This window comes from Pecten maximus, chromosome 12, assembly GCF_902652985.1.
Source record: "Pecten maximus chromosome 12, xPecMax1.1, whole genome shotgun sequence".
Taxonomy (NCBI): domain Eukaryota; kingdom Metazoa; phylum Mollusca; class Bivalvia; order Pectinida; family Pectinidae; genus Pecten; species Pecten maximus.
Window position 1 is genome coordinate 17,624,853 of NC_047026.1, and position 27,160 is coordinate 17,652,012.

Sequence of the window (27,160 nt, forward strand, 5' to 3'; positions counted from 1 at the left end):
TTCGCCGGAGGTCAATTTCCATTTTTTTAGTCAGGAAAGGTTGTGAATGTGTTGTTTATTTTATGACATGGTTTACTAGTTTCTACTGGACTACCATTAAACCCTTGGTTTGTGTTTGGTATTGTATTATAGACAGGGGTAACGCTGTCACCGGGTGCCATAAATCAACGCTTCGGAGTCGGACGATCAGATTGTAGGTTTGTCATGAAAACATGAGAGTGTTCAAATATGTTACAGTATCCAAGGACAGCAAAGTCATAAGCATTAGCTTGATCGCCTGATTATTCTCCTCCTGGAATTTCCTAACATGATAATCCCTGCTTGTGTAATAAGCATACAGTAATGGTTGTTTTAAGGAAATGTTTCTTCAGTTTTAACGAGCTGAATTTGACATTGACTGAAAATTCCATCTCAATAATCTCAAATCAACATAATGAAACAAGCTGTTTTGTTTTAAGAAAAGAACACCATGCCAGAATACTGTGGGCCCGGTCCAATACGGATGTATAGTTGATAAAGGCAGTCAAGTGCAATGCTTTTGTGTTATACTTCATGAACTGTTAATCTGACTGCATTCGTTGGTATCTTTAATCTATCAATCTGAATAAATACCAAAACATGCGTTTTGTTTGTTTCGGTAAGGTTGTTTTCGGTAAAGATATGACTGTTTTCATAAGTCATATATATTTGTCAGTGTGAACTTAAGAGAACGAGCGTTCTAACATAAAAAATAGAGTTTTGTAAATAGATAGTATTTTCTCAAAAAGATGAAACGGGAACAGTATATTCAATAATCAGGAAAAATCAGACCGGATGTCTCAAAGTGGGAAAATCATGTCATCTTCATCCACAACACCCGTAATGCATATTCCGTTCACGAATGGGCAGGTGGCACACGCCTACCTTTCACTTAGGGGGCCGGGATTGAGGTACGTGCTTCCATCCGGGCATTAAAAGTAATTGAAATAAGAATTTATTTCGCATTTGTTGTAAAATAAATAAAATTGACATGTAAATATTGCAAAATTGTAGTTGGTATCATGTCATCAATGTGAGAACCGGGGAAGTGACAAAATATTACTAGGTTAATCAATAGGATGTGTGTATAATGATTTCAATATTCAGCTACAATGTAACCAATTCAATATTATATAAGTATCCTTTAAAGCCAAACAATGCGTCATATCTATCTTACACTTCTGCTGAAAAGACATTCCAGATGGCGTTTGAAAAACAGAGATCCCCATTAGGGTTAAACAACTCCCTCCACTCACTTGAAGATTTTGTATTAATTCGATGGTACAATGTATTTCTCTGACCTTGGCCAACATATATATGGGACGTGTTAACACTCGACACCAGTACGACTCGTCGGCTTACAATAGCTTTACTTTGCACTTTTACATAACTTTAAAAATGTGCTGTCATGATAGTTTTTTCTCCAAGCTGTCTACCTTCGACAGACGTCAGGAGTCCCATTTTGTAACTAATTGACGTCTTTTGGTTTCTGGTTCACTCAGGGTGCAACTATTGCAAAAGACGCCCACAAATATACTCTTCAGCATGTCAACTAAATCATTTGTTTATTTGTTTATATTATCAAAGAACATAAATGGTCTTTTCTAATACAAAAAAAGGAATCTCACTATATATAACAAAAACTTGGTATTATTCTTGCATTCAAGTGCAATGACGCGAACATTTCCATTGATAAAGATTCATTCATTGCTAGGCGTTTTCGTTTTAACCCCAAGAACTTTCAGTAAATCAATTATGTTATGTATTGCCATAGAAATGATGTCTGTACGTTAGGCTGTGAAAAGTTGTTTGTTATCCGGACATTTCAAACACCAAGAAGGAAATAATAGAAGGAATTAACAGAATATAATTATTAATCATGCTAAAGCGTGCCCAAATCTGTTACATCTACGTTGAATGGAGAGTAAGCGTTATGAAATAAATGTACATGATCTAACTTTCACCCTTTTCCCTGAAATTATTAATTTTTATGGTATGTGAGGTATTTTTCTTTCTTATATTATTCGAACAATATTTGATAAACCTTTTACGAATGAACATACATTTTTAAGAGAAAAATAAATAAAAGGGGGGTGGGGGGGGGGGGGGAAGATACTTTATTTCCTTTACAAGACAATATACATTGTATGAACATCTAGGCGTAATCTTTTTTCTGGATGGTACATCTTTTGTCATGTGCAGATGCAACAAACGACTGATTTATAATTACCGTTTGTTAGAGATGGGCGCAGTGATTGGCTGATTTATAATTACCGTTTGTTAGAGATGGGCGCAGTGATTGGCTGATTTATAATTACCGTTTGTTAGAGATGGGCGCAGTGATTGGCTGATTTATAATAACACTTTGTTAGAGATGGGCGCAGTGATTGGCTGATTTATAATTACTGTTTGTTAGAGATGGGCGCAGTGATTGGCTGATGTATCGTTACCGTACAAATTCCAGAGTATTGCCCGCTCCTGGGTAATGCCCGCGGGAAGTTAATAAAGGCATTTTTATGCTTTTGTAAAACAAATTTGAGAGAGCCCGCGGGTTATACGTCGACAGTGATGATGACCTACCACTTGCCCAGATTGCTCGACTGGTCCAGGGCAATCTGTATTTTATTTAAAAGTGATTCTGAGTCATCGGACTTTGACGGATTTAACCGATGATGTTTTGAATGCTGAAAATCATAGACATATGATGGAAATATTGTGTTTATTTTGTAAATGTATCTACATTGTATATGTATAAATTTATCAACGATTTATTTTGTTTACAAATAGCTGAATCAACGCATTGAAATCATTTACTTCATCTGCTGTTTCAATACAAATAGAAACATTTAAAATCGTATAACCCGCATTTTTTTAGTTTGGTAGGACAAATCCATTGATAGCCCGCCTCGGCAAATAGCCCGCACTAGACATCTTCTGATGTAAACAATCGTATAGCCCGCGGGCAATACACGGGGAATTACGGTACTGGTTTTCATAGACGAGCGCAGTGATTGGCTGATTCTAAAATACTAATTTGACACTACCCCAAAATAGAGATAAAATATATATGCATATAAAAATATCTACTAAAAGAACTTTACGCTGTAATCATTTCATCATTTATTAAATTAATTTCATTGAACACTTATTTATCACAATGAAAAAGGATTTAGAATAACAAATGTTTAAAGGTTAAGAGTGGATTCGGTCATTTCTTTCTTGTATTCCTTGGTATTCTTTAGCTTTGCAATTATCTTTTTAAATCATCATTTATTAATATTATCTTAATTCTGTTTTATATTATTTTTTGAGGGGGTCATTGGTAGTCAAAGTAATTTTTTTTAATCTGTTGCTTGATACAGTGTATGTAGATGAATTTGACACTTTAGAAACTAGAAAGAAACTCTAAGATATGTACGCAGTGTTAATAAAAACTAGAGCGATTTGTCAATATCATATTTCCCTACTATCTTCACATCATGCTTCGTCCGGCTGTCTGACAACTGTGTCACAGTATTTACGTCAGCAGGCAAATAGCAGTATCATGGTATAAATATAGATACAACGTACTTCTAATCACAAAATCGCAATTACACATAAAATGTAGTTCCTCAAATCTATCAATAAGTACATCAATCAAATTTTGTAAACGGGAGAAAGTGAGAGAGTCATACGACTTTTAAACTGTTAGTCCGGTTTTGTCATTGCCCTTCTATCGATGTTTGCCTCTACTGCCGATGGGCCTGAAAATGTAAACGAAACCAAAGTTCTGACATTTTGCAAATCATACTTGCATATATTCTATCTGATTGTCATTTTTGTACATTCTACTAATATCCCTCATGAGCAACCTTACCTCATATATTCGCCAAACTACAATGTAATCATAAAATACCTGCTCTGTGGACATTGTCACCTGTGATATTAGTTTCGGCTTGAGAGTTTACGTTTGCACCACCTAACTTAGACATAATGATGGCTGGTTCAGTAATTGGACACTGCATTCCCTCCTTATATTCAATTAGTCTTTCTTCACCTACTGCGAGTTGATACGACCATACAAACCTAGTATATAACTAGCACGTTTTTTATCCCCGAGTTTGTAAAAAAAACTTGCTCTCGACAAGGTAAACTGGCGAATACTCCTGTTCCATTATCTGTCTGTCTGGCGCTGTCGATTAAAAAGCCTCACTTAAGACGACCCGATTGCATATATAAATGACGCATGTACTTTTTATCTTTAAGCTCGGTCGGCAAAATAGTGCATTAACGTTCAAATCAATTTGAGTTCCATTCATTAATAGCAATAGAAAACCGATAATATTAGGATACTCTATCAACAATCAAAAATATGTATACGGGGATCTTTAAGAGGGTGCTGAAAAGGCTGAGACTCTTCTGGTCCATAGCCAAAACACGTATATCTAGATAAAATCCAAATAATGTCACGTTCTCAAACTAAGAACTGGCACAGTACTTGTAACAACGAAATTACCAGACATGCTTACGATCAGACACGAACACCATATCGTACAAGAAGATATATTTTAAATCACATATATTTTGCGTGGAGTCAATCGGGATTTCAAATCCTTTGCGATTACTGTAAGGAAATGACACTTAAGGATGGTGGCCAAGCTATCGGTGTCTTATATAGAGGTCTTGTTGCATTTCACGAATTTGTTTGAAGGGATAATCTTACGAAATAAAGTATTCGCGAAATCTAAGTGAGTTCAGTATATTCTCATGATAATATGTCGACAAACACCTATCAGGTATCTCATAACAAGAGCTTTTAAACTAAAAGAAAACTACCTATTTTACAGCAATTCCGTTATATCAACTTATATTAGCCACTCATGTTGGCTCAGATGGAAGAGCTAAGGAGGTCTTACTGCGGGAGGAACTAGAGTACCCGGTGAAAACCCATGTGGTCGGGCAGATAACTGGAAAATGTTTTACCTCTGTACAACCCACAGGGGCTTGGCACGATTTTCCAAATGATAGTCCATATATATATGTATATGATACTATATACATATATATATGGACTATCATTTGGAAAATCGTGCCAAGCCCCTGTGGTACAACCCAGCCACCGTAAGACCTTGAATACTGAGTCTAATGCAACAAGCTGGTAGCATAGTAGACTGGGGCAACCTGGTTCGTGACAGGTACCCCCTAGTATGGTCTTTACCCGGAGCCCTAGCTGAAGATTATAATTGATGTTTGACGCCCTGGTAATGTTTAGTACACGTTATAAAATCATGAACATTTTATTTGCTCTCGAAAATGATTCTAGTTTGCCGAATTAATGAGCTATCTTTTTCGTCAGTTTTAAACGTAAATGTCACACATCTTATCTCGGCTACTAGCGTTCGTTCAACCACGAAAACGAGTTTTCTAGCAACAAATTAACTGTCAATTATTGTGACATAATTGTAGAATTTGACCTTAAATGTACTTTTGACTAAGAGCAGTTTGCTAACAATGTTCGTCATTCTATATGATATTACGTTATATTTTTACTTATAACCTGACTTCGTTATTTCATATCATTGATATAATAAATGTTTGTCTATTTCCACTTATCATATACTTTTCTGTTTATATAGAAAGAGGTAGACAGTTTTTTTACGACAGTTGCCGCTTTAGCGCGTGGGTTTACTCCCCACTATGTCACATACTGGTATATATAAAATATTAATATATTTATGGGTCATCAGATTTGTGTGTTACGTTAAAAGGAATGGGTGTCGAGTTAACAGCAGTGATTTATCACCATAAACCGACTAGTTACCGCCCCGTGCCCCATATCTATTTAGCTAATGTTCTGTTCTCACCCTAGTTAGCTTAATCGATATGTTACCAAAATAATTAGAACGATTTACGTATTTAACGTATAGTGTGCTTTTGAAAACGTTGTGAACGCTGGCTAATGTGAGTCAGTCTGAGTTTAAATATCACCTATTCTGGGCGGTATTTTGTTAACCTATCGAGAACGTCTGTTGGCCTTATTGGCCTATTGTTAGTTTGTATCTTGCCATCATATCAATAAGTTATGTGCCTGCTTATCCTATCGACTACTATTGTCAGCTTCTTATTATCAAATCTCTTAAAGTCCAGTTAAGTCTGTCTTGATACCCTTCTCTTAGTCTATGTCCTGTCATCTTAAAGTCTAGTTTAGTCTGTCTGGGTACCCTTCTCTTAGTCTATGTCCTGTCATCTTAAAGTCTAGTTTAGTCTGTCTGGGTACCCTTTTCTTAGTCTATGTCCTGTCATCTTAAAGTCTAGTTTAGTCTGCTTGGATACCCTTCCTTTAGTCTGTGTCCTGTCATTTTAAAGTCTAGTTTAGTTTGTTTAGATACCCTTCCTTTAGACTATGTCATGTCATCTAAAATTCTTAGTCTGTCTGTCTGTCTGGATACCCTAGCTCATCTTAGTCTGTGCCTTGTAATCAATCAGTTAAGTCTACCCGGTTATTACTGCTTCTGCATATTATGCTATCGTTAGTGTGGCTATATATCCCTCCTTTATTTGTTATCTTGTCGACTCATGTGTCTTGTCGTCTTATCGACTCATGTGTCTTGTTATCCTATCGACTCATGTGTCTTGTCATCTTATCTACACACGTGTCTTGTCATCTTATCTACACACGTGTCTTGTCTTATCGACTCATGTGTCTTGTCATCCTATTGACACGTGTGTCTTGTCATCCTATTGACACGTGTGTCTTGTCGTCTTATCGACTCATGTGTCTTGTCATCCTATTGACACGTGTGTCTTGTCATCCTATTGACACGTGTGCCTTGTCATCCTATCGACTCATGTGTCTTGTCATCCTATCGACACACGTGTCTTGCCATCCTATCGACACACGTGTCTTGTCGTCTTATCGACTCATGTGACTTGTCTTATCGACTCATGTGTCTTGTTATCTTATCTACACACGTGTCTTGTCGTCTTATCGACACACGTGTCTCGTCATCTTATCTACACACGTGTCTTGTTATCTTATCTACACACGTGTCTTGTCATCTTATCGACACATGTGTCTTGTTATCCTATCGACTCATGTGTCTTGTCATCTTATCTACACACGTGTCTTGTCATCTTATCTACACACGTGTCTTGTCTTATCGACTCATGTGTCTTGTCATCCTATTGACACGTGTGTCTTGTCATCCTATTGACACGTGTGTCTTGTCGTCTTATCGACTCATGTGTCTTGTCATCCTATTGACACGTGTGTCTTGTCATCCTATTGACACGTGTGCCTTGTCATCCTATCGACTCATGTGTCTTGTCATCCTATCGACACACGTGTCTTGCCATCCTATCGACACACGTGTCTTGTCGTCTTATCGACTCATGTGACTTGTCTTATCGACTCATGTGTCTTGTAATCTTATTGAGACATGTGTCTTGTCGTCTTATCGACACGTGTCTTGTCATCTTACCTACACACGTGTCTTGTCATCTTATCTACACACGTGTCTTGTCATCTTATCGACACACGTGTCTTGTTATCTTATCTACACACGTGTCTTGTCGTCTTATCGACACACGTGTCTCGTCATCTTATCTACACACGTGTCTTGTTATCCTATCTACACATGTGTCTTGTCATCCTATCTACACACGTGTCTTGTCATCTTATCTACACACGTGTCTTGTTATCCTATCGACACACGTGTCTTGTTATCCTATCGACACACGTGTCTTGTCATCCTATTAATACATGTGCCTTGTCATCTTATCTACACACGTGTCTTGTTATCCTATCGACACACGTGTCTCGTCATCTTATCTACACACGTGTCTTGTCATCTTATCTACACACGTGTCTTGTTATCCTATCGACACACGTGTCTCGTCATCTTATCTACACACGTGTCTTGTCATCTTATCTACACACGTGTCTTGTTATCCTATCGACACACGTGTCTCGTCATCTTATCTACACATGTGTTTGTCATCTTATCTACAAACGTGTCTTGTCGACAGTTTAGTCTACCCAACTCGTTAATCTGTGCCTTGTTATCCTGCGTATTTGTGCTGTGTTTTCGAATAATTTAAACCTCGACTTCATAGCATTACGTAATTAATAATGTATACATGTATATCAATTATTGATATCGACCATAGTAAGTATATCAACTCACCTGTAATTACTCTTATCAAGTCTTCGAGAACCCAAGGCAAATTGTATACCTCGAAAGTTAACAAAACAAACCAAAAAAAACTCTCTTAGACTGTAAAGGAATGCTGTCATTTAGATTTTATTTCCGATAATTTTCGCGCTCATAAAAAAATGTTATAAAGCACGAAAAGTATTAATATTGACTTTCAAGTGATATTTATACACAATATTTTTTGTCATTAATCATAAGCTCATTTAAATTAATCTATCAGTGTTGCCAACTGTATAATATTAAACAAGAATGTGAGCCAGGGTGCAGATATGATTACAAATCGTTTTGCGTGTGGATATTAAATCCGACACTTTAATATACACACAATGAGGCAAATGGGAGAGTCGGCAAACCATTTGTCAAACATCACATCAGCAGCAGTGATGATATTGTGTCCCTACGAAAGTCTTCCTTGGGAGTAAATTCACAAGAGGTTAAAAGAAAACATATAAGTAACATCATACTACAGAAACTAGAAATGCAATATATACACGGGAGTGTGATACTTCAACAGAATATAGAGGTCACAAAAATAATGGGGATTCTGGAGATATAAACTTGGTGCTTGGGGGAAAAAAAGTTGATGTTTCTGTCCCTTTGGTGTTTCTAAGTTCGAATGTCCGGATCAGGTACTATATGCTTTGTTAGTTTTTGTGAAAAATTCATGCATATACTGAGGGCATTTTCGGTGAAAGATATTAAATGCATGATTTAAGCGAAGCATTGCATTGTGGGACTAATTTTCAGAGAAACTTGGTCCGGCAGCCACAGTTATTATTCTTGGGAATTTCCCGTATACCTTCAAAAATACACATTTTCTTTCAGTTTCTGATTCACGATAATCTGTTAAGTATGTATCAACTAAGTCCGAAAACTGTAAAAAAAAAAACAAAAAAAAAATCAAAATGTAAACATTGATATATGTTTCTTCGTGAGTAAAGATCAATGGTGGCCCAATATGATCACAGAAGATAGTATAGATAGTGTATTTAAGCTAATAAATCCTGACATTGCAGTCACATTTGGGATCAACCCGCTACCAAATTACATCTCTTTTTGGAGACAATCCGTCACATTTTCGGCTGAACTTGCAATAAATGTGAGACACCAGTTCTTAACGTAATCAAAATCGTTTTTGGTTTTTGTAAATATTATAGTTGTGAGCGTGTAAATCATATTGCTTAAAAGCGAATGTCATTAGGGTGTCTTTCTGGCAAAAGTGATGAACATTAGGCTGCTTTGAATATATATTTAACAGAAGATGATTATCATAAAGAAATAGAAATGTAGGGTTTTTTTTGTTTTATATATATACCCATTTAGAAATCATTGATTCCTTTCAGAGATATACAGTAGCCGATAATCATTCTGATAAAAGCAAAAGCAAAATAACATAATAGATTTGGTTAATTGTTCTCATTTGTATTACATGTTGTCATTAATACAATTAAACTCAGTATTTTATTATTTTTGCATGATTACTACTCTCCATGTTCGGTAGCATTAAACACCTAGCAAATGTACTGGTTTGGCCAGATTGTGTGTTATTTTTAGAAATTCTACAACAATATTGATTGAGTTATTATACTTTAAAACTTGACCCATATGTGAAGTGTTTCTCTATTATATATTAGTAGCTAAAATTGATCTAGGCATTGTAAATATTGACCTACATATGACCATTAAACTAAATACAAGAGCAAACGTGTTAGGAATAGCGTACATTCAATGACACAAGTCAGTTTACACATGCATATTGTTTGTGGATTGGGCTCAATATTTGCCCAGAGACGAACAACACAGAACTTAGGAATTGATTTAATAGGGTCAGCAGTTCAATTCGCCAGAGAAAAAAATAGGAAAATATTTATCGGTTTCTTGAATATACCAAAGGAGTCTGGACTTGCAGTGAATGGATATTTTATGCATGCAAAAACACGACAAATACATCGTAACAGTAATTTCAAATTTGCGAAAAAGTGTGATTATAACTCTTGATCAATGTATAGATAAACAAAAAGTGATGAAATACCTTGCGTACCCCATGTATATGTGGGGATCAAGCTGATTATTTGGGAATGACACCTTCATGTAACAAATATCTAACAATAACGCGTTCGTGTGCGAACAAGTTCATATGGTGTTCAACTTTCACCTAGTCGGCTGAGGCCAAAAACACCACAGGGGCTTGGCACGATTTTCCTAATGATGGTCCATATATATCTGTATTATAGACACTATAATACATATATATATGGACCATCATTTGGAAAATCGTGCCAAGCCCCTGTGAAATACACTGAGTATTCCCACACTAAGACCTTCTTGGCACTTTCATCATATTCTACACCATTTAATACTAATTGATAACCCGTCCCATAGACGTTAAAAGAAAAAGGTATATTTGTATATGGATGTCATATATGAATATAAAAGATGTATTTAATGCGAATTACATATATTTATCACGAGGTAAAACAAACTGTAATAACGAAGACCGCTCAAGATATGTGGTTTATTGTGGACGATGTTAACGATAAAAAATGTTTATTACTGCAACTATTTTTTCAATTGAAGCATTTTTCTTGTGTGTGATATGAAGAATGGAAAATAGGTGTTCATTATTGTGCAATATATGACATGATATAGTTTTACTTTCATTATACGACAATAATATATCTTGTACCTATCACTACATTCATATCTGAAGGTGTTTTTCACATTTTTTGTCATTTTAGTTTGCTGTCATTTTTTATTTTGATTAAGTGACTTTACCTGAATTCGCCCCAGATTTTCACGGGGCGTGTCGACGATGACGCAGTAGACATTTTCTTACAAATAACTGAACTCTACGGTTGAATTCACCTTGTACTTGTCCAGTAAATGTACAAGCTGATCGAATTATACTGAATAATTTTGACAAATTTCTTAAATGAGCTCCAACCTACTACTAATATATTTTGAAATATTATAATACAGTCTGATAGTATAGATATTACTACAATATATACATGTAGAAGTAGTGTTTACTGATGCTGAGTTACATATTTTATATTGATTTGTTGTATGTGAGAGTGTGTGTGGCATGTAGGATGTAGGTATGCAAATCTGTATAATCCAGTACATGTTTACAGAATTGATTATAGCATTGTACATTACATAAAGTAATCATTCTACTCTCTGAATGTTTGTGTAATATTATCATTAATACTTACAATCCTTAATCTATTTCTCTTTATATAATACTTTACTGTCTATGATATGTATTATTTACTTTGGTTTATACATCTTTTGGTTTTAAGAAGTTAGACTATATCACAAAATTATTAGTAGTAACACAAATATAATTAATTAATTAATTATTGTGTATTCTTTTTCTTTATTTAAGAAAAAAAGGGAGATTACTTGACAGATACATAATATAGCATTATTTCAGAACAAAATATTTTTAAAAAAAGTATCTATAAGACCATTTTGAGTTATATTTTGTCTTTGGGTCCACAAAATCATTTAAGATTAAACCCTTCAGATCTATAAATTTTATGCATTTATTTGACTTCTGACTGGTCTTCTGGAAGCCCTGTTCAATGACAAGTTATTTATGGCAGTTTCATGTAAATTGGCTGGTGCGATAATTTTGACCTGTCTATAAAGGCAACCTGTCTATAGTGACCGTTTTTCTGCCTCCCCTTGGGCAGTCGTTATAGACAGGTTTGACTGTATATATGTGGTACCTATTGGAGAGGGCTTATAGGGGTTTGCCTGTTGTCCAATCCATTTGTTTTCTAATAATAAAATTTGTTGAAATGAAATATTACCGTACGTATTAAAAATATATCTAAAATGCATTCAATTATTTTTTTAAAAAACGCCCATATCCCATTAAACTACACAAATATGATGAATTGCGTGTTTTAATTACTATAAATAAAACGTAATTACCTGTACATTTAAACTCGCAAGAGTTCTAAACGCATTAAGCAAATACAACACTGTATATACCTGTACAAATAAGAAGTATATCAAAGGAGGTAATAGACGGAGAAAACATTTAACTTCTTCGATTACATCTGTATATCCTACTTTTTGATGCAATTAAACTGTCATGGGAAAGAAGTATATTGTAACACAGGGTACCTGAAGTGGGATCTCCTGATTTGTACCTGTGTAACGATACCGAGAATAAGTTAGTCGTGAGCTAAATCAATATTTGATAACAGGGTAGGTCTTGTCGTTTTCTCTTAATCCACTTTAAGTATGCCATTTCTTTACAGCAGACGTCCATTCAATTCGTACCGAATTCGAATAAGAGATTTGTAGTTTTTTGTTCATCGGAACAATATCGAGTAGGACTTGTTATAGATACATTGTTGGTATTGAAAGGGCCACGGTAAGGTTATCTTCTCAGTAGGATCAAGGTTGAGTATTCATTTGGTTTCTTTTAACTGGTGTCTGTTGTCAAGTATGCTGCATTTTGAATTAAATGTCCCATCATGTGGTCGTCATAGCTGGCATTATTTTCGGGGTGCTTTATTTCGCTTTATTCGCGGTCAATAAACATGGTGAGAAAAAACACCACGCGAAAATTTCTACTGTTTACTTATTAATGGTTGTACTTTTACATGGTCGTGTTTTGTGAATTCTAATGCCCGTAAACACGTGTAGTACCGACTGGCGCCACCGCGAAATATTATAGCTTCGCGAAATGTAACAAACTCAAAGTCATAGAATGAGAGAATCTAGGCGTATATACTATGTTATTGTGTAATTTATCATTTTTAATTATCCACATAACACGATATCTTCTTCTGTTTACCCATGTAGAAACTATATTACAGATTTCTAATTTATAAAAATAATCTCCACCTTTCGAATTATAATAGAGAATTTCAAATTTCTCAGGTGTTTAGAAATTTGTTTTGATGTTGAAGGAGTACAATGTATGTGCATCTAACCATTAACTGTGTTTTAAGGTGTCTATCTTCATTATTGATGCTATCGTTATATTTAGTGTTGTAATGGAGCTGTGTGCTCGTTTATATGTTTATATCGTGACTTTTGTACCTGGGTTCTAGTCGGATGATCACTACAACCACTTGACTAGAAAATTACTGTGTAAACAAAGACACTAACACGTACTTTAATAGTATAATCAATATCAATTTAAATATTAGGGCATCGTCAGAACAATTATCAGGAAATAGGTCTGAGGTTTGTTGAAGAAACGTACGTACGTTTAAATTCCTGACATATTCCATCCTTCCTTTCATTCTAAGTGCATACAAAGTACATAAGTACATTTATATGCTATTTTATGTACTCCTGTCGTCATCTAGCCAATCGGTAGGAATAGCATAGATGCTTGTTTTAATGCAGTTCTGCACATATATCCCCATGCATTGATGTCTATTCTGTTGTTGGGGCTTCTGATGATGGATATCATAATGGTATCATCGACGAATTTTAATAGACGGTTCCCATAATTATGTACTCATCACACTGTCCACATACAATCTTACTCCGGATGTCGGGACCATCAAAAGTACAGATCACAGAGTACCAGGCCCGACGACCTGACCACAGGTACTCGCCGCGTCGTCTGCCAATACAGATGACATGTAGACATGACAACTTCGCTAATTCATCACTTCGCAATGAGATCATACGGAAGCCAGTTAGGGTCACAGCGAAAAAATATATTATGTCGTAATAACGACATAGTATCTCGTAATAACGACTTAGCTATGTCGTAATAACGACATAGTATCTCGTAATAACGACTTAGCTATGTCGTAATAGATCATAATGGCAACCCAAAAAGATTTTCATCATCCTACATCAAAACGAATGCTGACGACACCCTGTATTGTTAGTTTTGTTTGGTGATGATCAGCAGTCAATATCCGTCACGGTAGTCGTAATATTGGGCACATGTCCTTGAATATCAAACAAGTGAACAAGGGAAAAGGGATGTTTATAACTGAAAATGGAAATTGATAATGAGGAAATTAAAAATATCACCAACGAAGAAAATCGTCATTTAATTTCCAATAACATCAATCTAATTAAAATGTAGACGGTCATTCTCACTACGTAACATGAACATCTAACTTCATGTAACGTAGTGAGAATGACAGTCTAGATTTTAATTAGATTGCAATAACATAACATTGAAGCAAATTGTGAACGAATATACCACGTGGATGGATACCACCGAAACATGACGTTACGACCAAGGTTTACCATTGAAATACTCTTCTATCATATTCAGCAAAAGAGTGTCGTTCTACTGCCTTTCCTCACGAAACATTGCCTATTTTAATTGATATACATGTAACTATACAATATATAATACAAAAATGTATTACACTTTCTTTTTACCTTGAATATTTATAATATCGATTGGTAGTTTTCATCGGTATACGTTAATAATGAGTTAGTGGAAAACAACAGTCTCCGTAATTATTGTTATGACATTGAAAATTAAAAAAAAAAAATGTGAGGAACATGTATTTTCTAAATTCATTTATTCAAAACGGGAGTCATTTCCCTGAAAAACAAAATATTTTCATGTGAATATCGTAGATCTTAAGACTTTTAGAGTTAATATTGCTCTGTACGATTTGTTTCCTTTCCAGAATTATAATGTTCAATAACCTATGAAAGGTAGTAACACAATGCATACTATATTTTCGAGCCTTATCAATCATGTTTATAGTTGAGATTTATTGTGGAATAAACCATTTAATGATAAAACACGTGGAGAATCGGAGTAAGAAAAGGACAGTTCTAAAGTCAGTACTCTAGAGGCGTTTGCAGAGTCCCCATTGTCTCCCTTTGTTTAGGGAATACTGAAACTACGAGTAGATAGTTGTGTCCTACATGTACGTCATGCGTATCACAATAGACGACTGATAGTGTTGTAGGATCGGGGAAGGATTTCACCTGCTAACAGATATTGACGATGACCAGGCGGGGCTGCAGGATCGATATTTCCATCTTGTAGTTCTCACTTGTGTGACTTTTGTAAAATCCTTTGTGACTATGAAGAGACGAGAATCTATCTGCTGTCCACTTTGCCGCACCATGGGATCTCCATTTTCTCCTTTCTCGTTCATCTGCCATTTTTTCAACGCCACGTACATGTTCGAGATAATGTCTCAGATTTGTTTAATGATAGTGGAGATTCAATGAGTATGACCAACAAGTGGTGTCTCTACAGCATTGGAACATGCATATTCTAATTAGTCTATAAAGAGATGTCCCCATTCCATGTTCGGTACATTTAAGAAAAAGGGGGGTATCTTATTAGTACTTCCGACATATGCATTGTTTCCACGAACGCCACGTTATCCCAAGGTGACAAATATTATAATGCTTCGAGTCTACTCGCAAGAATGTAACAGGAGAGGGCAAGTGAAATAAGGCTGACCAAATACTTCGTGTCTGTAGACGGGCGCTGTAAACAATTGAGAGCTATATAGACGGGCGCTGTAACCAATTGAGAGCTATATAGAGACGGGCGCTGTAACCTATTGAGAGCTATAGAGACGGGCGCTGTAAACAATTGAGAGCTATAGAGACGGGCGCTGTAAACAATTGAGAGCTATAGAGACGGGCGCTGTAACCAATTGAGAGCTATATAGAGACGGGCGCTGTAACCAATTGAGAGCTATATAGAGACGGGCGCTGTAACCAATTGAGAGCTATAGGTACCGAACATCCAGTTTTTACCCAGCCCTGTAACCTGCATAATAAATATATGGAGGTTGCATATGGGTTCTTATAGAGTATCCTGTCTGTATACTTCTAATCTTGCAAACACTCAATTGATGCCGCCATACACAGTAAGTTCTAAACATACTGAGATCGTGGCCTTATCGTAAGACCAGTATTCGTACTGGAAATAATTTATTTGAACAGGTGTCCGTTCCTGCAATAAGTCGTTTTCGAATTACTCTCAACACTCAGCATTATTGACGGATTAGAGTTTTAAGAAGAAACCTTAAAATGATTTAAAGTTTTTTTTTATGACAAGATGTATGGAGGTGTGATATTACGTAGGGAGTGTGGTACAATTAATCAATGTGGGCGTTCGTCTGTCGGGAAGTTTCTGTATGACGTCATAGAAACACTATCATTGTAAGCAGGATCCCATTAAAATCATACGATTTAATGTATTTGTATAGGTTTAATTTTTTTTTTATCTTTTTATAATCTCTTTTGTGAGCTGAAAGTTGAAAGATGTGGTCAGTTATGCAAAGCGCATCTTGTATAGCACATAAATTTACATTTGCGTGGTTGTGATTGACAAAGCGATGATGATGTTTATCTCCTATTTACTGTACTGACGGCGTGCCATGAGACAGGTTTGTATGACCTTTAGTCACTGACGTGACAAGTTGCCCCCACTCCCACCAACCTATTTGTACCCGGATCTTGATAAGGAATTAAGGCTAGTGTATTATATATACATGTATGTACATAATTCCATATATCAATACTCTGATGTGACCGAGTCAACTGCATTATGTTCGTTCATTCTGTGGCGGCAATATTTGAAAAAAATCGTAATGTGATCACGCCGAGTATAACATTTTCAATACGTACGCTATTTTTTTTTTTACCTTCCCTAGCAAGGGGCACCTGTGAGGGAGCCTTCAACGAGAGAAAAATACAAAGATGAATAGGCTGACTCCAGCCATTAGTAATTTATGCGCATAATACATAGGATTTTGAGTTTTTACAGTATACGTTTTTTCAATACATTTAGGTCATTTGAAAACCGTGTCAACTTAAATGGGGTATATATTGTCATTTCACTGAAATGTCATGTCCCAGGCACAATGACATGGCATAGTCCCGGTCTATAGGACCAACCGGAATTGGCCAGTTATGTGTCCATGTCCATCATTTAGTGTTTCAATAACGACAAACCAAACAAGGGGAATCAAATATCATTTCAATTACTTCAAGATGGCACGGCCTCGAGATAGAGCCCATGAACTTTCTCAGAGGGGCGAACTCTGAAAGATCATAAGTTGAAGCAATAGCAAGAGAGACATAGCCCCCCCCCCCCCAAAAAAAAATAAATAAATAAATAAAATTTAGTCGTCGCATACTAATTCTGTAATGGGAACAGTTGGTTTGAAATTATCATTGCAATTAATTACAACAAAAATTAAAATTGAAAATAAGTTAAGACATATCATCACAGAATGTAGGCCATAGACCAGGCGGTTGGGGCACCTTTAACTAGACTATGGCAAAAACTTGATATTGACTGCTCTCTTTCTTGATTTACCTATAGTACTGTAAGGATAGCAGTGAGCGTTATCTGCTATTTTTTTTCCTTTTTTTTTATATATATATATTTTTCGTTATTATCTAGTCTTTTTTCTGTATTGTTTTTTGTTTTTGTTTTTGATTGTTTGTTTGTTTGTTTGTTTTTGTGACAACAATTTTGTCGAACTCGGTATGGACCTACGGTACATGTAAATGTGTCCTGTATGTGAAAAAGATAATAAAATGAATTTGAATTTGTAATTTCGATTTCATATTCTATTATTGTTTCATGAATGCCGAAATCGAAAAAGACTATAGTACAAGGTCTATATATAACATACAGACATTTTGACATACTACAACAGTGTAGATATATTTTTACAAACACCATCAATACATAATTGGTTTTTAACACAACAAAGAACAAAAACAACCCCCCCCCCCCAAAAAAAAAAAGTCTGACATACACCTGTACATACAACAATAGACGTTAAGAAGTTTTTAGACTTTAGGAATACGGTCTTACTGCAGATAAATACCGCGAAATACATGCATACTGCTATAGTCCAAACTCCGTCTGCGCATTCGTAACTATAGCATAAACGAAAGTCAAGTCTTCGGTGAAAGTAGGCAATACATATCTATATTACACTGAACATCTAGATATTTTGTGTGTGAAATACCAATCAGGAAAACTAAAAAAAAAAAACTGTTTACAAATTGATAACATGATTTTAGTATTTTAAAATATGCCAGACTGAAGCATTTACTTTTTAACTTTTCATTTGTTACAGGGGAAGAATGTGACAAAGACGAGGTCAGAGAATGTTTCATGTCTTACGCCAAATATGTCACCATCGCCATCAGTTTGAAAGGAAAACACCGCGCTCACATATGCAGGTAATTAAAATATTTGATTTAATTTTTAACTTAATTTGTTGATTAATATCTTTTTATTAAGATATTCGATTATATCTAAAATCGAGCATAAGGCTATTGATGAGCTTACCAATACATACTGTATGTACATGGCTAGTATAGAAATAGTTAAATAGTTCCATTGCGTATCTGTCTAAAACTGTTTTATCATTAAGAGGGACTGTATATGGTTATTCCCGTTTTATTGCTACTGGTTAAGACCTACATATGAAGACTCTCTGGGGCTAACATAGATATTATCTTGGGTGAAAAGTTGATTATAATGTACATGCCCAGACATCTCCTCGATCAGTAAGTTTTACAATCATATCACAAGTCTTCGGGTGAGGATCACAACCTCTAGACGCCACTGAAAGACAACTACAAATGTATGAACTCGACGGAGTTTGAAATCTATCTTCAGAATTACATACACAGTACCACGTACAAAATACAACTACTGTAATTTGACAATAAGCACCTCAAACCCAGAAGAAGAAGGAAGGAAAAACTTCGCTTCGCTGCACAACTGAGATCTATTCTGCTTATCGGACTGAACTTTTATACAATTAAAGAAAAACACCGACAACCATTTTTAACTTGTACTGCAATGAATTTAAGTCCAAATATTTCCGGGTCCCTGTGGACTGAATAAAATCAAACCAAGATCACTGAAAGATGTTAAGTACATCTTTTACTTTCCCGCCAAACTTTCAGTTTATGGGCCATATATTCTTCCGAAATATTACATGCATACCTGAACATTGATTTAATTGCATTCTTAGTTAGGCCTATGTTTCAAACAAATAAAACTGTACGTGTTTGGAAAAAGACTTTTATTTTTTTCTGATGTATAAACTAAGTTGTACTTGCTCATACATTGCAGGATGGAAGCAGAGGCGTTGGAGTGTGAGGAGAAAACCAAGAGGTGTTCCGAACAGATGTCTTCTTACCTCAGTATCTTCCGCTCGCTGATGCACCACGTGTGTGGCACAGGTATATATATGCTGATGTCTAAAATAGGGTATTTAACAGTGGGAAACATTTATAACGTTTATGACATATCTATATCAGGTGTTAGAAGCACCCTGGGACCATTATTCATAGTCATCGACAAGATCATGAAAGTGGTATAATTATGAATAGGCGATGACATATGTTAGTGCCTACATTGATATACAGGCGCTTCATATAAATATATATAATCTTAATTGATAAAAAAAAGATAGGGGCATGTGTACTGTGAAGGTTAAAGACGAATGCTTCTTGATGACGGTCTTACCACAGGGGGATGTCTTGTCTTATATTAAAAAATAGCCAGAAATACCTATATATGTCAATATATATACATGTAGGTAGTTCTGGCTATTTTTTAATATAAGACTAGACATGCCCTGTGGATATATCATACTTTAAATGGGATTGTCAAACCCTTTATCTTAAAGCACTGGGCATCCATGATAAAGCAAGATGATGGTTAAAGTATACATATTACCTGACAAGGGATATGGAAGGTAAATTCATATGGATCCAACTCCCCACGTATGTTGTTATCTTAATACCCCCCCCCCCCCCCCCCCCTTGTATCTCCCCGCCTCCCTAATAAAAAAGAACTAACATAATAATCCTAAAGTCTAATTTGTCCTTCCATCTATAGGACAATAACATCAAGGACTTGATCTGTTCATCCCCCAGGCTGCATGGGTAGGGGTCTGTCTCTCACAATTTGACATGCACCAATGTGTCGGCAGGTTCTGGCTCTGTTAGCACAATATCTCAATCATGACACTACAATATGCAGTCCAATCTTGTGTACAAGGTCTACAGGGATATTTTTTACGAATCTCTGATTCCCTGAGGTCTGGATCGTACCGGTCATCCATGACTCATCCCTGTACTGCATATATATGTAGTTTTATTAATTGTCATTGATTGTTTGTTTGTTGGGTTTATCTCCTTTGAACAGCCAGGGTCATTTTGAGGCAGGGTCTCCTTGTAGTAGTTGATGAATACCTCACTGAACAACATATGGGCGTTACATTGCATGCCATCCAGAGCAATTGGCTTTAGGGTAAAGTGCCTTACCCAAGGGACATAACCACGAACAGGCCTGTATCCTATCTTCCTATGAAACACAAATGGACACGGATAGGGAGCGTCAAGCCATGTACCTTGGATCTTCACCTGAGATTACATGGCTGGTGCTTTAACGGACTGAGCAATTGCGGCCCTTATTTGTGGATATTTGATTTTAACTTGGGTTGTTTTGTAATTACATACCTGGTATTACCAGATATATTTTAGCACCTGCGGTTTGTCAGGGAAAGAAATAAGGTTTTACAGTCGAAATTTCATCAGTCAAATTTCATGTGTCCTGTACAATTTTGCAATGGGTACTATTGTGTAAGATAATCTAGCTTATTAAGAAAACAGTTAATGATATCATGTCAAATAATTTTGTGAGAGAAAATAGTGAACAGGATTTAATTAATATGACAGTGAGACTGATATGATTTGAAAAATAGCACAGATGTATTACAGTAATGCAAAAAATACATAGTATTTATGTGTTTTAAATGGACAAGGTGACAAGGATGTTTTGCTTGGGTAGTTTTTGATAAAGAATTTAAATCTCCATATTTTACTCTTGAATTATTTCAACAAACTTTATATTGCTACCCTAGCATAGTCCTCTACTGTACTGTCCATAATGGGCCTTCATGATAATAGTCCAGTGTTAGTATTTTTCTAAGGGAGGGTTGATCAAATAACAATCCTCAGATTGTTCATACATTATAAAAAATTAAAAGTGAAGTGTTCGTATTGTGTTGATGTCTAGATCTAGACTGCATATTTGTTCCTAAGTTTTTTTCCGTCTGTGCTGCAGTAGCCAAAAAAAATGTAGATTGAAAGTCATGATTTTATATCTATTATATACCCTGTAGTCGCCTATAACTGTATACTTCATACTCTTAAAACAGGGATTTCTTCTTGTAATTACTGAAACGGGTTTAAGATATATCAACACTTCAGCATATACCATCCAGATTATTCAATCATGATATGTTTACAGGTTTTTATATACTATTTACCTCAGGTTGATGTTTGTAAACAATGCTTCTCAGTGAAAGCCGTATTGAGCCTGATCTGGGTGTAAGTGTAGGAATCTACACAGCATTGGTCTTACAAGCAGTAACAATGATGCAGTCTTTTAAGGACCTTCTGAATTATAATTTTATTGTTTCCAACTGCGTGAGGAATTTAAAAAAAACATTGCTGCAGACACATTAAATTTTCATAATTAAGGGGAAGTCTTAGTTGTATAATATCTGTTTTAGAAAATATTATATCTGATTACCGTAAATATTCGGGTATAGTGCGCACTCGCGTATAGTGCGCAGGTACGTTTTTGAGGTTCATTTTCAAAAAAAAAAAAATTAACAATTTTTTTTTTTTCAATTTTCAACTGAGCGGTAGATGAATTCTAAAGCATAAGATGACAGGAAGTTGTAACTTATGAAAGATTATTTACAATGTACCACATTTAATTGGAATCACCGGTCAGATTTGACACATTGGATTGACAGGTTGTTTACATTATACCGCCACAGGCCTAGTCAGCTTGCAAATTGTAGCGGTCCCATCTAGGTCCCATCTACGCTGTTGTACCAACAAAATAATTAATCCTACCCTCAATTACCTTGTGATTTTCACGCAGGTATGATCTCTTGTGGTATCTGTCCACGAACATACAAAGCTAATTAAGCTCAATTATAACAAGATTGACTAGTAAGCTGACTGCTACGTAATGTTACACAGGCCGCCATTTTGTATACAGTACGGAAACAAGTCTGCAGTCGTCATGCTGGTCACAACTTTTATATCAATGAATTAACATGTGTAAAGGATAAATCTACAGTGCAGACGATAAATAAGAGTACCCTGGTAGTTTTCACAGTCTTATCATATTTTTTATGGCCAGTTGGTCAGCGACTGCCGCACGAGATCAAGGCATTAGTGTTACCCGTGCCTAATTGCGCATGCGTGCTGTTTCAGCTTCCGTAAATAAACAAGTTGAACGTTATCAGTTTCTGGCAACATTCTGGATTTATAAGGTGATTAATTTAGAAGTATGAAATAACTAAGTACTGCTATATCATTTCAAGTTTTGTTTGATGTTAATTGAGATGTTATACATCGTTTTGGACCTGAATACGGGAACATCCTCAAGTGAGATCGTATGTGTACGGAACATGTGGCTCACGATCGACTTAGATAAATCCACGTAATTGCTGATAAATACACAATTTCAAGGAATTAAACATTAAAATAACTATTCATTTCTTTGATTATTTGTTAACTATTTCTTTCTTAATGCTTTATATATGTTATATATATATATAAGTATTAAATCAATCCTGCTGTGAAAGGAAACGATCACAAATCTCGGTCAAATCACATTCATTCTGACTGGGAAAAGGCTTGTACTTGCGTATAGTGCGCAGTGGTCTTTTTCACTTGTCAATTTTTGAAAAAAAGTGCGCACTATACGCGAATATTTACGGTATATATTTACCATCAGTAATGTTTGACAGAGCCTGCTATGATATGATCTCATTCCTATAGAACCCTAGTACATAATATTACGTGTGTGTGTCCAATCACTTGTATGTTCTCCATATTTGTAATATATCTATAGTTTGGATTTTCTGATTTTCTTTTAATTTTTTTTTTTTTCATGAATTGCAGGAAGTTTTGAGAGTAATGAAATTCGCAGTAGTGCAGAGGATTTTGGCAGTTATGATATTGATGACTTTGACTGGGGAAAACATAGTGATAGTTGGTCCGATGAAAGTGGAAGCAGAGGAGAAAGTGGAAGCAGAGGAGAAAGTGGAAGCAGAGGAGAAAGTGGATCTAGTGGAATGGACAGCAGGTCCAATGAAAAAGAAGATGATGGCAGTTGTTCCCGAACATGTGACCTGCAGGCATCGGCTGTATGCTTCCTCCAGTTTATGGATGTGTTATCTGAACGGTCCATTACAGGAATCTGTAGGTACGAAGGCAAAACATGGTAGAATAATAATTTTTTTTCAGATTATAAAATAAAAGAAAATCCTTGAGCAGAAAGTTGTATATTGATAAGCATTTCTATACCAAGCATAATGAAGGTAATGAAGCAGCTAGTTGACCTTAAAAGATGCAATATTTCGTTAAGTACACTCTCTGGTCACCCAGCCTGCAGGTATAATGTTCAGTAATATATGTTCTGCTTTGTCCCTATATAGGCAGTCGCTGTGGTCTGCCAAGTGCATGTCTTCGGCTGTAGTCGGATGTCAAACTGCCCAGAAGCATGCCATTATGGCCTTGGTCAACAAGATGATGTTGACACATGAGGACCTTTGTGGTTCTGGGTCATGTGAGTTAGAGAAGGCCATCACTTGTCTGGAGGAGGCAGGGACAACAATTGAAGTACTGCTCAAACAGTTGACTCTGGCACCTCTGCTGTGTGGGTAAGGATACGACCAAATTGAAATTATAATCTTTGATTTTGACAGTTGAAAATCATTATGGCTATTTACTGGAAAAACATAGGAATATTTTACATGCAGGGTCCCCTTGGTCCCATGGTGTGCTCACTCAACTTTGAGACCTAATTTCCGGATCATCTTGGATATTTACATTATAAGTTAGTTATTGCATTTTTTTCAAACTACTGGAGGGATATCTTCTTAAACTTTATATGTCGGTTCCTTGGTCCCTAGTTGTGCCCATTCAACTTTGAGCTGATTTGAAAAACAAAACCGCCAACAGCTGTTGAAATATGTCATTGATATATTTCAAAAGGTTCTTAGATCATTTCATAAAATCATTCGATAGATTCCTCAAGATCTTTACTTCTTTTAATTGAATTGAGTAGAACTACAATGTAACTGCCAATGTGTTGTGCAGCTGCTAAGAAAACTTTCTTATAACTTTTATTAACAGTTCACTCTGACATAGGGGTACTTCTCTTGTTTTTGTCAGTGCATTAAGTGGGCTTATCAGGTCAAATACCATAATATTCTTTCAACTGTTGTTAACTCAAGTAATTTTGTAAATCTGTTTTCATTACAGGAAGTTACATGGAGCATTGGCTTGTGTGTATAATCACACATACAGTTGTGAGATGAGCGACTTCTCTTCGTTGGAAGAAGACAGTATGGAAAGTGATGAAAACACAGGAAGGGCAGACAACTCTTCAATGCCAGAAAATTACACATCTGCTGAAAACTCTACAGTGCCTGGTAACCAATGGGGAGATAACTCTACTGTATCAAGGGGAGATAATTCTAGTAGCACCATGACTATACCTATGGATGCTACCACAAGGTCTTTTGAAGATGACAGTGGGAAGACTTCCTCTGGGGAGAACACCAATACAAACGCTGTCATGTTGATGATCCATCTTCATATTTTAAGTTTAACTGCTCACAGCATATGTAAGGAGCAGATGGTTCCGAAGGACATGATGAATGGGGCGTGGCTAGGAGGAGATCTGGCCTTCAGTATCCTAATTGGTTTACCCTACACAAGGCAGAAGGATGTATGTGGGTAAGTATATAGAAAAAATTGGAGTTAAACAGATTAACAATGAACACATAATGTATCCTGTATTTAAAAAACTTGTTATAATTTATTAAACTGCTTAATGAGCTCCTTAACAGCTAGTTGGATTTTCTTATGGGAGAAATTGTTTAAACCAAAGAAATGGATATTCATTTACATTCTTTTCAAAAACTAATACATTTGAACCTTAGAATTGATATTTCTAGAGGCTTCTTTTGGGACTTGTTGATTTTTCAGAAAATATTTTTACTATGCCTCTTTGTTATGAAAAAAATCTGCAATATTTATTGAATGTGTAATGTAAAAAGCAACATCTTTCAAACTTGATACATCTTTATACATTTTTTTTTGTGATCTTTTGTGTACTATTTTCGAACCAACAATTCATACAAAGGTATGGCCTTCTTTTGTGACTCTTCTGAAATATTTGCAGTATTTTTTTCAAATCCGACATAAGACATTGTGGCCTTTCATGTTCTGTATAGTTAAATTAAAAAAAAAAAAAAAAAAAAACAATTGTGAGTTAAACCCAATTTCTTGTAAAAAGTTTATTCTTATGCGTGTTAATTATCAAGATTTTTCATGTTTTTTTTTTTCCTTTTTCTATTTTTTTTTTGTATTTTACAGTCAAATTTCAACACACAAGGGATCCCCAGTCATCATGACAGGAGGGAATTTTGAAAAATGTAGGAGAAGAAGCATTGGTCTGTTTGACAGTGTGTCTTTGGGAAGCAGTTCAGCTTCTAGAAGTAGGGAAAGTGGTTCAACTTCTGGAAGTAGGGAAAGTGGTTCAGCTTCTAGAAGTAGTGGAAGTGGTTCAGCATCTGTAAGTAGGGAAAGTGGTTCAGCTTCTAGAAGTAGGGAGAGTGGTTCAACTTCTGGAAGTAGGGAAAGTGGTTCAACTTCTGGAAGTAGTGGAAGTGGTTCAGCATCTGTAAGTAGGGAAAGTGGTTCAACTTCTGGAAGTAGTGGAAGTGGTTCAGCATCTGTAAGTAGGGAAAGTGGTTCAGCTTCTAGAAGTAGGGAGAGTGGTTCAACTTCTGGAAGTAGGGAAAGTGGTTCAGCTTCTAGAAGTAGGGAGAGTGGTTCAACTTCTGGAAGTAGGGAAAGTGGTTCAACTTCTGGAAGTAGGGAAGTGGTTCAGCTTCGAGAAGTAGGGAAAGTGGTTCAACTTCTGGAAGTAGGGAAAGTGGTTCAGCTCCTGGAAGTAGGGAAAGTGGTTCAGTTTCAGGAAGTAAGGAAAGTTGGGAGGAATATGGAAGTAGCCAAAAGCAAGGTGATACAGACCATCTTCCTGAAAGTGAAGAAGATTACATGGAAAACTATAGATTTAGAGAGGATTACTTCAATGATGTGTCAGAGGATTTCCTTTGGGGTCTTTACATGGATCACAGATCCTCCCAGCAGATGTTCCATCATATTGTTGGTGACACGTGTGTAAAACCTCACGGAAATGTAGATGATGATTGTCGGTCTGATTCCACTGAGGTGACAGAGACCATGAACGACGCCACAACGACCTCCACTCCAACCAGTGCACTATGTGAGTTTGATGATGGAATGGCATGTGTCCTGAATTCCAATGTCCATGAGATGGCACTGCAGGTTTTCTTATCCAGTGGGAAATACAAAGAAGCTGTCCAAGAAATGTGTTTGTAAGTAAAGAATTTTTCTATTTTCAGGAAAAAAAGACACTCGCCATCCCAGGGGTGACACTTTTTTTAAAAGATCTGGGTTTGCTCCAAGCCAATATTATACTCTAAACCTTAATGTAGAATTGATGATATTGAAGAGGAATCCATAACTTTTATGATTCCTTCATGTATGAACTTATTAGTTCGCTTTTGCAAATGAAACCCTCCCTAAACTGGCCAGAGATATGTTCTTGCTGCAGGATTGCTAGGTATGGAGAAGTTTCACTTTATCAGGTTATGAAAGTTTCCCTAGAAAGTCAAGACAGATTTTAGCTTATTATGAACATTTCTTGATGTTTTATTTGTTTTGTTTTTTGAGGTTTACCGTCAAACCAATAGCCAGTGAATGGTTGATATTACAATTAGCAGGTTATTATTAATACCAATATGTACCTCACCTAAAAACAATAATTGTTTAAAAGTACAATCGGTAACATTGTATAT

General features: G+C 35.9%; 1 protein-coding gene across 1 annotated transcript in view; it reads left to right on the top strand.

Annotated features, from left to right (window-relative positions):
• The window catches only part of LOC117338891, a 45,486-nt gene extending 19,023 nt beyond the window's left edge, over nt 1-26,463 (top strand). The window contains exons 2-7 of the mRNA XM_033900255.1: nt 18,293-18,398; nt 19,303-19,412; nt 23,166-23,469; nt 23,702-23,926; nt 24,531-25,007; nt 25,650-26,463. Of these exons, the coding sequence (XP_033756146.1) occupies nt 18,293-18,398; nt 19,303-19,412; nt 23,166-23,469; nt 23,702-23,926; nt 24,531-25,007; nt 25,650-26,463 (2,036 nt within the window). The remainder of the gene's footprint in view (nt 1-18,292; nt 18,399-19,302; nt 19,413-23,165; nt 23,470-23,701; nt 23,927-24,530; nt 25,008-25,649) is intronic.
• The last annotated feature ends 697 nt before the right edge of the window (nt 26,464-27,160 follow it).